Source organism: Notolabrus celidotus, chromosome 16 (genome assembly GCF_009762535.1).
Source record: "Notolabrus celidotus isolate fNotCel1 chromosome 16, fNotCel1.pri, whole genome shotgun sequence".
NCBI lineage: Eukaryota > Metazoa > Chordata > Actinopteri > Labriformes > Labridae > Notolabrus > Notolabrus celidotus.
Window position 1 is genome coordinate 7,288,623 of NC_048287.1, and position 13,922 is coordinate 7,302,544.

General features: G+C 40.3%; 1 protein-coding gene across 2 annotated transcripts in view; it reads left to right on the forward strand.

Annotated features, from left to right (window-relative positions):
- The window catches only part of eepd1 (endonuclease/exonuclease/phosphatase family domain containing 1), a 34,238-nt gene extending 23,196 nt beyond the window's left edge, over window positions 1-11,042 (forward strand). For both annotated transcript variants that reach the window (XM_034705601.1, XM_034705602.1), the window contains exons 4-8: window positions 2,941-3,051; window positions 6,726-6,860; window positions 7,891-8,029; window positions 8,120-8,314; window positions 10,588-11,042. In XM_034705601.1, the coding sequence (XP_034561492.1) occupies window positions 2,941-3,051; window positions 6,726-6,860; window positions 7,891-8,029; window positions 8,120-8,314; window positions 10,588-10,778 (771 nt within the window). In that variant the 3' untranslated portion in view covers window positions 10,779-11,042. The remainder of the gene's footprint in view (window positions 1-2,940; window positions 3,052-6,725; window positions 6,861-7,890; window positions 8,030-8,119; window positions 8,315-10,587) is intronic.
- The last annotated feature ends 2,880 nt before the right edge of the window (window positions 11,043-13,922 follow it).

Here is a 13,922-nt window from a genome sequence, read left to right on the forward strand (position 1 = left end):
CTTTGGTTGATCACTTTGTATGCTAAATCAACAGATATCAGAGGAGCAGCCAGCTGCCTGCACTAAAATGAATAGCGTGGATCATCTTGTGGAGTTAAACTCACCAGCTATGATAGAAAGTGCTGAAAAATCTTGCACAGGCTGCTTATTAACCTTCTCCCCTTTTCAGAACGAACACTTCCTTACACAATTGATTCAGAATCCTGATTCTGCTGATGCGCCAAAAGATTGAGTTATTTATGAAACCAACACAAAAATGTGATTTCCCAGGATGCTCCATGTTTGCTGTATTAGTTCAGGTAGATGCTCTTCTGATGTGTTCCTTCAAAGTAACATCAAGTTAACCAAAGACTAATCTTTCGACTTTATTATTATTATGGTAAATGTATTTTTTCAATTTCGAAATCTCCTTATTTTTTCTATAAGGTGGCCTTAATACTCTGTCATATAAAACCACGGCTGGAAGAAGAATCTTTAAGTCATTTTTTCACCTCTTCAATAGTCAATTTATAAAACATTACAAAACAAAGTTATGTTTCTGACACACATATGTTATGACTGTATTTTATCAAGTTGAAATAATGTTTGAAATCAGGTTTTTGGACATCTAGACCTGATTTTAACTAAATATCAGTGTTGAAATCCCCAGTTATTTTCACAGGGAGGCGCTTTTTGATGACAGCTGCAGGCTCTGTAGGTTTATTTCTTCGTGTCCGGAAAGCTCATAAAATATCTATGTTTAGTTTGCGCTTGATGGTAACTGAAAGGTGACAGGGTATTTTTATCCCGAAGCGCCTTGACTGACAGTCAAGGCACCTCAGGGTTATCAAAGGACAGGTAGACGATGGCCATACAAATTGTGATATTTGATGGTGTTAAAGGATAAGATATGCGTATTATATAATCTTTGTAGTATGGAACAGGAATATGCAAATATCCCTAGCAGATTGCAGCTTCTGCAGGATATCTATTCTTTTGTAGTGCACATTTCTCTTGACGGATAATGTTTTTTACTGCCTCTGTTTATATAATAAGTTGTTATTAGGTGTGTGCCTCTAATGGAGAGGTCATGAATATGCGTTCCTGCACTAGGTGGGGTTCCTCTGCCTCTCATGGCGTCCCACAGGGAGCCTCTCAGGTTAAATTTAGATCCAGTGGCAGGTCTTACAGAGCAGCAACCTGAGCCTTCATGTTCTTCTCTGCAGCTCCCTTCATTTCTTTCCTTCCTCCTCTTCTTTACTTCTTTTATTTCCACAATTGGAGCCGTTTCTCTGAAACATTACATCACCTTCTCAGTAATGTTGACATGGAGGCTTCCTCTTTCTCCCAGAGTTTCCTCTCTGAGATCGGCTGAGGCTATTCCAGTTCACTGAACTCTGTATTGTTTCTGCTAAGCAAAACATGTTTTTGCTGCTGACCGGTTAATCTGCCCTCAAGTGCTAAAATAAAGCACAGCAGTCTGAGTGAGCTCTGTCATGAGTTTCAGACAGATTAGACACTCATCAGACGCAGAGAGAAAGTTGTGTTAGACTTTAATTATCAGATAAACATCTGGAGATGTTAGTACTGTGCCCCTGCAGGCTGATGATCCAGGCTCCTCTGTGTGCTGCTGTAATTCTAATTAACACGCTTTAAAAATAAAAAGCGGGTAAGACTCTGCATAAATATTTTACTACATTATTTCTTGGTAACACGGTCGCAAACATTTATTTTCTGCTTTTAAAGTTAACAAAGCAGCCCTTTGGTTTAAGGTTTACGTCATAACCAAACATTTCATTCACTCAGTTTTCCTCGTAAAGCGAGTTAATGTCAGTTGTTATCTCCAGATCTCGACTCAACATCAGATGATCACAACTCGTCCACAGAGAGTTACAAAAGCACAAAACATCAGCCTCTATCAGAGATGCACTCCTGAAAACCTCAAGACATTTCTCTCATTTTGAGGAGCCCTGCCCCTGAGAATGTCCAATGTCACTTTCTCACACATGTCCCTCATAGCACGCAAGTTTCCCTGTGGAATCAGGAGGGATGTTGGGTGGAGATGAGTCTCAGGAGGAAAGAAGTTACATCAAACGCACACTTGTCTCTCAATCTGAAGGCTGGGAGTTCGATCCTGGCCGTCCACATGCTGAGTGTCCTTGTGCAAGACACTTAACCCCAGTCTGTCTCCAGAGGCTTTACATCAGTCTGCCATCAGTGTGTGAATGTGGTGTGAAAGTGACATAAAATGTAAAAGGGCTTTGAGTGGTCAGAAGATGTTAGGAAGAGCTGTATACAGGCCATTTAACATTTACAAAAATTCGAAAGCCCGGAAGGTTGTTAGTTATTTTCAGCGACGGGCACAAAAGAACCATTTGATTTAGCTAGCTGACTGGGTGCTGTATTTTTGTGGCTTTTTCTTTTTATGCCTTTATTTTAAAGAGGATGGGGAAAGGGATAGAGCAGCAATCCAGAGGAGAGTGTGGAGTGACATTCAGGAAAGGGGCCACGGGTTGGAATCAAACCTGGGTCGCCTGTTTGAGGACTATAGCCTCTGAATATGGGGTGGTGACATAACCCCCTGGCCAAACCGATGCCCCTGGGTGCTGATTTGTTTTTTCATCTAATAATTGAATTTGTAATTTGAATATTCAGGTTTTTCTTTCAGCTTTTAATGCAAAGCACTCAGAGGTGATGCTCTTCAAACTTTCGTTAGCAGCTTTATTCGAAAGATGTTGCTACTTCATCCTTGCGCTTCTTCTAAATGTATGACTTTACATTTGACTTTTCGTAGTCCTTGAGTTTTTCATTTTCAGGTATTTATTGGGACCAGAATTGTAAATGAACTCTTCATCAGATTTGTTGCTGTTCCTGATTTTGCCAAACATAAATTACAGTAAACACATTTTGAATCTGCATGTTGTTGACAAATGTTCCTCTCTCTGTGTTGTGTTGTTGCAGTTCTGTGTGGAGTTAAACCAAGGAACCCTGGCCAGCGTACGGAGGTGGAAAGGCTCACGGGGACTGTGGAAAAGTGTTGTGTCCGAAAAACCAACAGCACACTCCAGCAAGGTACAAAAGCCAACTGATATCTCTCTTATTACACTTCAAGGAGTACATTTACACTGTATATCATGGCAGAGGGAATGAGTGCTTTATTACTGTAACCACCTTTTGCTGTTATACGGCAGATGGGATGGAAATATTAAAATACTGATCCTCAAATACCTAAAACTGTTAAACCTAAATTTATGAGAGGTTTATTCCTGATATCATAAAACTTGCCACGACAATAAGAGGTTTTAAAATGCTCCGACAGTCCCAACTGCTAGAAAATTATATCTGCATGGTACAAGATGAGGTTTTAAGGGAATAAGATTTTAAAAATGTCATGTTTCACTTACAGAAAAAAAAACTACTGTCTACTCAAGAAGAAATTAAACAGACAATCCTCATTATGGCGATGTTTTAGGTTTTGTTCTCATGGTTGCAGTAATTGTGAAGTCATGGAAGAGCAGGTGCCCCATTCACAGGGTCAAAGTCTTATGATAGCAGCTACAACTTGAAAGTTTCATATCCGAAAAACCGACTGCACACTCCAGCAACTACTTCAGATCTCTCCTTTTAGTTGCTTTTATCAAGTAGTAAATGTACCCTCAAAACAAGGAAGGACTTTACCGTGTTCAGCTTTTGCATAGTTGCAGAAAAGGAATAAATATTAAAGTAACAGCCAAACTGTCAAACTTTAATTTATGTAGTTATCTAACTAGGCAGTGTGTTCGGTTATTTCGGTTTCTTGTGAATTAGAATATTCCCTTGAGGCTTCTTCACTAAATATTGACTCTGACATTTGTTAGGAAGCACGAGAGGTTTTAAAATGCACTGTAAAGATAAGTTATGTCTATCTTGAAATGTCTTAAAATGTCTTAATATGACACGGGATGTTGGTTTACCTCAGTCAGTGGAGCAGGCGCCCCAAGTCCTTGAAACACCAGTGACTATTTGTGCATATCATCCCCATTGTAACTCCCCTGGTCAGGTCTATCTTCTCCAATAAAGGCAAAAAGCTGAAAACTAAAATAGATAAATAAAACTCCTGCGTACTGACTCAGTGTCCTTGAAACAAGCTCTGTTCTGTTTTACAACCTGAGTTGCACTCTGTACTTTGGATTTTCTACTCTAAACAACTTTTCAAAGAAAAAAAACAGCTGCAGGAAAGGAGAGGTCACCTGAGGGGTTTTGTATGAAAGATAAACAGCACATAGATCCAAAGTGTTTCTTCTTCTCATGCTGTTTATGTGCAGTTTTTAAAGTGCTGCCTCCCACAGAGGTGATAGTTTGAATTCTAAGCCATGTGGAACACCAGTGTAGCCTTATTTTTCAATTCATTCTGCATTTTCTATTTTTTCCCCGCAACATTGTGCAGAAAAAAATGTAGGAGCAGGAGCTACTTAGTTTGCAAACCAAGGGCCTTAACAAAAGGATGATGCAGCATTCACTCACAATCAGTGTTGCCAACTCCTCAGTGAGGAAAGTACCTAATGGCTGTCCTAAAAGTCGCTAGAAGTAGCTAAATGACGCCATCATTTAATTTGCATAATTTTAATTGTAATGGACACTGTAGGAGAGAGGAGTAGCCTCCAGGGAGAGACAAAAAGAGGTTAAAAAACATCCTAAATATGTTTATAACTACACTTAGGCGCCTACAACAAATCAAAGTAAAACATTATCATTATCAAGACATTTATCACCCATAACATTTTCAAGATGTTTATTGTATACAATCTACATTAACTATCTAAATAGACCAAAAAGAAACAGTAGGCGGTATCAGCCAGCGGTGTCTTCGTGCATGTGTGATACATTTGCAGTCTGGATGCTGAGGGGTGAACGCCTCCTGCTCTGAATGCAGCTAGGAGGGACTCACAGCAGCATCCACTGCTTGTTGAGTACAACAATACATGCTTTCACGTCAGTCTCCAAAAGTCTCCATTCAACACCCAAAAAGGTCGCTATATTTGTCGCTAGTGGCTTTTTTGAAAGAGTCGCTAAGTTGGCAACACTGCCGAGGGCCTTCACAAAAGGATTACGCAGCATTAACTCGCAATATCTGTGCAGACGAGACAAAAGGGCACTGTCTAATTCACAGAGCCACACGCAAAGTGTTAAATGATCCCTAATCTGCGCTGCAAAACAAATAACATCGCGTTTCTCTGGTGTTGTTTGCTGGTATTTAAATGAGACATTATGCATTGATTTGAGGATAAATTGTCCCCTCTCTGTGCTGATAAACCTCGCTGCAAAATACATCAAACTCACAAACACCATCAAGCACAGCCATGCAAAGAAAGAGTGACATTTTTACCATCTGTTGGGAGTTTGTGGCAACTACGAAGCAGGAAGTTTCCAGTGATCATGACAACAATTACTCCTCTGGATGACCATAACAGATTGAAGCAGTTTCATACAAGGATGAGTTTTATAACATTTTACCTGGACGAGCTGCGATGTAAACTTGGTGAAACTCGTATGTTGCACAATTGTAAGAATATTGACCATGAGAGATGACACTTTTGCCGTTATCCTTTCGCCTCACACCACCTCCTCTGGGTCAACAACAGAGCTAGCCTTCTTGGCCAGTTTGTTTGTGTGTTCGTCTCTCCCGCCATGATGCTGCCACTCCAGCACACCACTTAGTCTTGTCAGTCCAGATTTGTTTATTGTTCAGGTGAACACCAGGTTCTTGTAAGAGTCCATAGTCTCAGTGTGGGAACGGTGGATCTGCATTCTCCAGCTGACAGATAAAGTAAAACATGTTGTTTCCTCCTGAAACACTGATAGGGGTGAACTGATAGACATGCGTCTTACGGGTGAATAATCAAAGCTTTGTAATAAAACTATCAAATCTGATCCAATAACTCGAGTGCAGTAAAAGTATTTAAATCTTTGCTTTTTGTCTCACCATGCCCCACTCCAGTTGTTTTCATCACTCATTATCCACTCATCCTTCCCCATACTGCTCTTGAGAAGCTCTTTTCATCCTGTGCATTATCTCATTCAGTGGTACTCAGTGTTCACTCTCTGTATCATGAGAGTTCACTGCTGCTAAAGAGTGGTTTCCCACAGAGCTCAGTCAGAGGTCATGGTTATGAGACGGTCTCTTTAATGAGCTGAACATACAGCGCTGTGGTAACTCAAACAGCCTTGTTAGCAGATCCTGCATCTATAATGTATCACAGTTTTTAAAGTGGTCTGACACAGTGAACTGCTGCTACCCGGCTCGGAGTCAGCTCAAGGCTAAAACAGTTCTGTGGAATATAATCCCATTAAGCCTGGATCAGGAAATCCACGTACCATGAGACTACAATGAATGTGTGTATTTTTAATATCTGAACACACTTGATCAACAGTCCTTACGTGAGGAGTCATGTATAGTTAGCGTTAAAACCAAGCGGCAACCTCCGGCAGCGAGAATTGAGGCCAATGCGGAATTGTTAAAAACTGCAGTTTCTCGAGTGTCCACTTGAGGCTGGCTCCAGAAGAACCGGAAACCACATGCATACAAATTCAAAAAAGCCGATCTTTACAGCAGATTGTTGTCAACACAAATCTAGATACCTGTCCTATAGACTGACTCATAATCTCTTAAACTGTTCTGTTCCTGAGGCTAAGTATTTCATTTAAGGGAAAACAATAACGTCTAAAAGAATTACCTGACTCTATTTCCCATCATCCTCTTCTCTTAGGGAGCAAGCTACTCCGGCTTTCTGTGGGACAGTTCGTCTGGTGTTGAGCTGAAGGACGCCACAGTCCTTGAGTCTCCGGTCATCAACGGCAACGGGAATCATACGCATCCTCGACTCTTCCTGGCTCACTTCTCTGTAAGTAAAGACTGAAACACTGAAGACACATTTCTCTAACAGAAGTTTCAAGACATTTTGAGGTTGAACATGAAGTTTGAGGAGTGGCAGCTCAGATGACATTTGGATAGAGTCGGCTTTTTTAATATTTTTTAAAAAATGACAAAACGTCAGTGTAACGAGGCAGACCTGTTTGGGAATGTGCGTCATCTGTTAGTGACATGATGTCAGCACAGTCAAGTTTGTCCTCACCTCCTGGGTCGTGTCTGTCAAAAAATTAAAGATGGATCAAAATCATACAGATCTGAAAATCCGACTTTTTTTGTATCCAGGATTAAAACAAAAGGGTCTTACTTTTGTTCTGACTTTTCAGGGGAAAACTCTTTGAATCAACCTGATCCAGTATAGATGAATAAGGATCACCAAACTGAAACTAGCAGCGCTTTGAACAAGGAGACAGCTACATACTGTCCACAAGGGGGCGCCACATTCTACACAAACTAATAGACCTAATTAACCTAATTACATCTTCTTTATCTTCTCTGTCATTGTAGCAATATGAGCCCAACATGTTTTCAAAAATGTCTTGCAGTTTCAGCATCATTGTAATAATGTTCTTTTTTTTTACCGACATAAGAGTTGTCTTTCATTTAGCTCATGTAATCCAGACTGAATCCAACCCTCTGCTCGGTTCAGGATAATCCTGATGTTTTGGATCAAAGTTAAACCAATCTCCTTAAAAGTTGGAGGTTTGATCCTTAAAAAAACTAATCTTTTTTTGTGAGCAGTCCATTTTGAAGATTTGATCTGGTACTGTAGCTTTAATCCAATCAGATTACTGTAAACCATCTGGTCCCTGAGCTTTCATTAGTTAGTAAAAGAAAACAAGCTAACTGTCATCTCATGGACAGACCTGATGAAGCAGAGATTTAACTGAATGTGTAAACATCTTTATGATGTAGTTTCTCTAGCATCTTCTGACCTGTTTGTTGCTTTCAAATCAAAATAAAATAAAGTTGTGTTCACTGACTTGATTGATTTTTCCCATCAGGTTGGATCATACGATCTGACGCTGGTGAACGTCCACATGCAGGCCGCAGCTCCATCAGGAGAGTCCAACGGCAAGAACCACAACACAGATGAAGCCAAGAGTCAGCGTCTCTCCCCCAGCATCCAGGAAACACTCAAAGGTCAGCCAGTCTGTCAGAGCACACCTGTGAGAGTCAAACACCTGTCTGACCCCAAGGTGACGCGCTAATCTGTCGTCCTTATCTCTGCAGCTGAGAAGGAGCTGGTGGTGCTGGGAGACTTTGGCGGCCCTCCTCAGAGCTCAGACCTAGACTTACTGAGGAAGGAAAAGCTTGGGGCTCTGATACCATCCACACAGTTCACCAACATCAGTACCCGCTCCCCGCAGGGCACCCGCTGCCTGGACAACATCTGGCTGAGTCGCTCCATGAAGAAAATATATTCCGGTAGGTGCACTGAGAGGGGTCATCCAAGTTTAGTTTTCAAAGAAATCAGGTGAAGTCCAAGTTCAGCCTACAGATGGGTCAAGTTTTATTCTGAAGTCAAAGACAAAGCAAACAACACAAACCATCCCAATGACATCTGGTGTCCCAGAGGCAGCAATCTGAGGATGTGTTTATCTCTAGAAACGGATACATTAAACATTTACACTGAGACACAAAGCAGCTTGATTCTGTGTCACTAAAGACAGTCAGTGTTTAGATTTCCTGACTCCTTGGAATACATCAGAAATTATTGATGAAGCAAAACAAACCTTTAAAAAGTTGTTTTCTTCTGCATCTTGAGTACAGACCAGACAAAACTTGAATTTTTACAAATATTGCAAACTTAAGACCAATGTATTACCAGAAAATCAGTTTCTGTATCAGGTTCATACTGCTGAAATAAGCCAGCATGCAGCCTCTGTCTAACTTACTATTTACAGTGAAGCTGAGACTCACCAACAGATGAATAGAGGATGTCATGAAACAAGAAATGACATTGTTTTTAATCTGAACACATACAGTAGTGCCAGTTCAAGCTTCTCATTGGACTGTAAACAATCCAGTGCTTGAAAAAGAAGCCTTCTCATTTTATGGCTAACTGCTGGCTACACCAGAAATTCAAAAAAGTGGACCATTGCTCCTAAAGGCATACATGGCCATCAGAGGAAAGCCACTGGGCTCCAAGATTGGGAACTGAAGATTAATCCAAGTCAAGTCAGAGTCAGCTGAGTCGAGCTAAATCTGTATTTAAGTTATTGATAAGCAGTCCAGTCTAAGGGCCTGTATCCTCTAGGACACAAATTATGTACCTGCTTAGGTACAAAATTTACCCGCACTTCTGCTTCCTTTAGTTGCGACTTTAAAGTAAAAATGTAAAAATAATTGATAGAAATTGTGTCGTATTATCAGCAGCAACTCGAGGCCTAGAAATTGTACCTGGCAATACAAGTGTGGTCAGTTTCTGTGTGTACAGACCTTAATCATTGTTATTGATAAAGTTGATATCAGAAGTCCCGCCCTTCTTGATTGTGATTGGTCAGTGATGAAGAGGTGACATTAAAGAGCTCAGCTGTGTTCCAAAGGTTGAACTGTTTTCATCTGAGAGCATAGCGACTGAAATCAGCTGATGCTGAGAACACTGGGCTGCATTGGTTTGAATAGAAAACAGAAGCTTCAAGTGCATAAAACGGTGTCAGTGGAAACAGGCCCTAACTGTTCAATCAATCATCAAGCTTTATTATACAGCACCTTTCATACAAATCGAATGCAACCCAAAGTGCTTTAAAGCGATTAAAAACAAGAAAGAAGCAGAAATATAAATAATGGCAAGACATATTAAAAAACAAAAATGGATTTTAAAATGGAGACTAATGCACACCAACAACAGTAACATATGTGTAATTAAAATACGTTAAAGCATCAAATTAAGGTTAAGAATATAAATAGTTAAAATAAATAAATTAAAAAAGGATATGGATAAGAGTTGAAAATAAAATGAAGGCTTAAAATATCAATACAACTGAGTAGGTAAATAAAAAAAACAATAGTTAAAATTAATGAAATAATAAAAAAAAAACTTTAAAATCAATATAAAAGTAAAAAGTAAAGCAATAAAATTGTTAAAAGCCAGAATGAATAAATATGTTTTTACATTACGTTTGAAAGTCTCAATATCAGGTGCAGACTTGGCATACTGGTTAAGTTGCACGCCCATGTAGAGGTGGCCTGTGTTCGAATCCAGCCTTCGGCTCCTATTCCGCATGTCATTCCCCCATTCTCTCTCAGTTTCCTACACTATCCACTGTCCTCTCCTTCTATTAATAAAGGTGTGAAAAGCCCCAAAAATACTTTTAAAAAATCTCAATATCTCCAGCTCCTCCTGTTGAGTCATTTTAGACAAATTCCAGTTACAGTGTCATGATTTAATCCTTTGGAAATGCAAGACAAATCCAAAATGAGTACCATGTTAAAAATAAGCAATGCTGTTGCACATCTCATACAAAGTCTAAGTTAATAAAGACGAATAGACGAGTAGATGTCCTGTAGTTTTCAAGTCCTTTCACAGCAATGTCCAACTGTGTCAAAGGTTATCGAAGTGCTATTATTTACTCTAAACCTGACTGGTGCACATCATACAGGTTTTGGAGGGTGAGGCAAGTTGCCAGTCAATGATGGCTCAAGATGATTTATTTTTTGTAATAACAGAGTAATAACAGATCCGTCTTTCCTGGCAGGTCACTGTATGGTGGTGCGGGAGGCGTTGACGAACCCCTGGATACCAGACAACTGGTCGTGGGGCGGGGTGGCATCAGATCACTGTCCTGTGGTGGCTGAATTTTACGCAGACGTTTCCACCAAGGAGCTGAGCAGGCCTGGTATGGCCGTGGTGGACAGAGGGGACATTATGCCCAAACACGAGCGGTGACGAAACCCACAGCAGAAGGTCGTGGATCACTTCAGACTCTGACCCACGAGGATCCTGCTTCATCCTGGTTAGCAGAGGAGCTTCCTGATGAATGTGAAGAAGTGCCAAGATTGCCTTTTGGGTTTGAATTTATTAATGTATCATACTAACTGGTGAGTCCTAGAGCCATAAAATGTTAAGAAGAAGGCATATAATGTACTTTAAAAAGAAATGTGCCAAACATTTTCTATCTGTGTATATAATAAAGAGAAATTAAAATATGTACCAGCTGGTTCTACTGTCATTAATGCAAATAAGAGCAGGATCTTATCTGAAGTGTGTGGATGACCCCGCTCTTCAGAGGCTGTGCTGTAACACTCATCTGTTCTGTCAGTTTAGAGGATAATAACGTCTCATAAAGACTGCGCTCTTAAATTATGTAAGCCAGGCCTCTGTGTGAGCCTCCATATTCCTCTATGATGGAAATGAAGTGCCAGGGAAGAGTACCATCAGAGGACAGCGCTGCAGCCTCGACTGCTCATTAAACAGCTCCACAGAGATGCTTGTGAAAAGGGCAGAGACAGAACTGATGTCTACATTTTTCCTTTTATGTCAATCAGTGATTGCAGAGTTTAACAGACGCTGTACACAGAGCCTCAATCACGAAACCTTGTTAGGTAGAAATGTTTTCTTAAAACCCACTTGAACAGTTTTTACAGGAGTCTTATTTGTGATTTGTTCTTCAGTGAGAATCATAGACTATAAATAATGGACGTAGTATCCGTGACTTCACCCATCTGTTCCTGAAGCGCTGTTTTACAATGTTACAATGTCATTTAGCAGACGCTTTTATCCAAAGCGACGTACATACGAGAACAAGAACAACACAAGCAAAGATCTAGACAAGAGGAAACAAGATCAGTACGAGTAACAAAGTGCTTCAAGTCAATTTGGGTGCAGGTACTGCCAAGCAGTGTAAAGGCAATGCACAAAAGTAAGTAAGGATTTTATTTTATTTTTTCAAAATAAGGAACATCTACAAGGACAGTGCGAGTCAACTGTAGCTGGAAGACATGATCTGCCACTGGGGACAACAGTGGAGAACAGTCTAGCTAAGTGCATTGTGCTTCCTAAAGAGCTGGGTCTTTAGCTGAGTTTTGAAGCCAATCATTGGTGGGTGCCATATTGGAAATGCTGAACACAACCAAACTTCCTCCGAGCTAGTTTGAGGTAAAGAGGCGGGGTTTAGCCTTTTCACTATCAGCCCAACTGTCAATCAAGTCAGCCATGTCCTTATTTGGGCAAAACTGGTAAGTTTAATTTCTTCGAAAATACAGAGTTATGAAAAAATTCACGCCCCCGTATAGTGTGAGCCGAGGGAGAAATTAGCTATTCAGCCCCAAACCGTTTTATGAACCAGGCTGTAAACATATTTATTAACGCTGTAAAGATCATCTTTTTATTAATTGGTGTGTATGTGGTTTCTGGTGTTTCTTCAGCCACCCTCAATTGAACGCTCGATGAACTGCAGTTTTTAGCACTTCCTCATGGGCTTCATATTTTAAGACCAAAGTTTGCTGCTCAGTGAGAATGAATAAACAAACCCTCCTGACCTGCCTGTAAAATGTGTTCCTGCGTTTTCTTCAACTTTCTTCGTCTCCTTCAACATTTATAAACGTGTGAAAATCACCATGCCTCATTCTCACAATCACCTGTCAACATATTCTCCCAATCAGGGGGGTCTGTTTAAGCTGCAGGATATCAGGTCTCTGTCTCTGCTTTGCCAATGCAACTGCTGCCCTGCGCCAGTGCTGCATTCAAACTTTCAGCCCCAGCATCCATCGACAAGGGGTTTAATGTCAAGGTGTGGTTTAACGAATTGGGCCCAGAGTTGAGACAGAGACACACGGTAGAAGTGCAGAATCAGCACTTCACAGAGGAATGAAGGGGCAAGGGCAGAGAGCAACAACCAAATAAGAAAAGGAGAGAAAGATCCCATCTCATCGCTCCATCATTTCTGCATGTTTATTTAGTCTGCAAGGAGCGATGAGATTCAGAGCCTGGACACCAAACATAAACGGTCTGCTGCTGCAATAAAGTTTTGATCAATGCAACATGAGCTGGCTGACTGAGATCCAGCCATGGTGTCACGGCCCACACTCACACTTCAGGAATCACTGAGCTAAAGAGTTGTTGATATATTTACTTATTACCACCCTGTGTTAAAATGAACACCCTTAAGTCCCAGAGTGTTTGAAGACTCTGTTATTCACACCCTCTCTCTGAATCCATCAGTATTCTTCACCTTTTACTAATTCATCCTTGTGTCACTCCTCTGTGTATGCCTCTCAAACAGACAGTGTGACCTCTGCTCTTTAGCTCTACCTCAATCAGATCATCTGTGCCGCCTTCATCCATGATCAAGCTCACAGCACCCTCTAGTGGACTCATCCAGACATGGTTCATTTCACAGCCTGCAAACATGACAGGCTCTATTTATGTACAGACTATAACTGTACAGATTTTGTTTACAGCGTACTTGAGAGTTAAATTACTTCACATCATCACTTAGACTGTATAAATAACCCATGTTATTGTTCCTAACCTATGTGTCTAACTCATCACCAGTGGTGGACAAAGTACACAGCTTCATTACTTAAATATAGATCCTCCTGGTCAAATATTACTCCAATACAAGTGAAAGTTGTTCTGTCAAATTATGACTTGAGTTAAAGTACTGAAGTACTTGATTTTAAAAATACTTAAGTATTCAAAGTACTTCTTAAAAAATCTCAAAACGTATTTTCAAAACACATAAATGCAGTCAAGAATACATAGAAGTACATTCCCTTAATTTGTTTATTTAGAAAAACATACTTGAAATCTAGTACTTTTACGACATTTGAAAGACATTTCTATCATTGTTCTAGTTACTCACAATCAGATCCCAAAGACTGTAAACTGTTCATGTTCTTGTGTTTGGTTTGTCTCAAAGGTGTAGCCTTACCTCGGTTGAACGTAGATTAAATGCAGATCTTTACACAACAAACTTCATACAGGTAGTTGAGATCACTACTTTGATGGAGTTTGGAACCAAATCAAACAAAAATCCAAAATCATTTTCAGGCCAACAATTTTAAGTTTTCATTGCATATTTTAAACCCA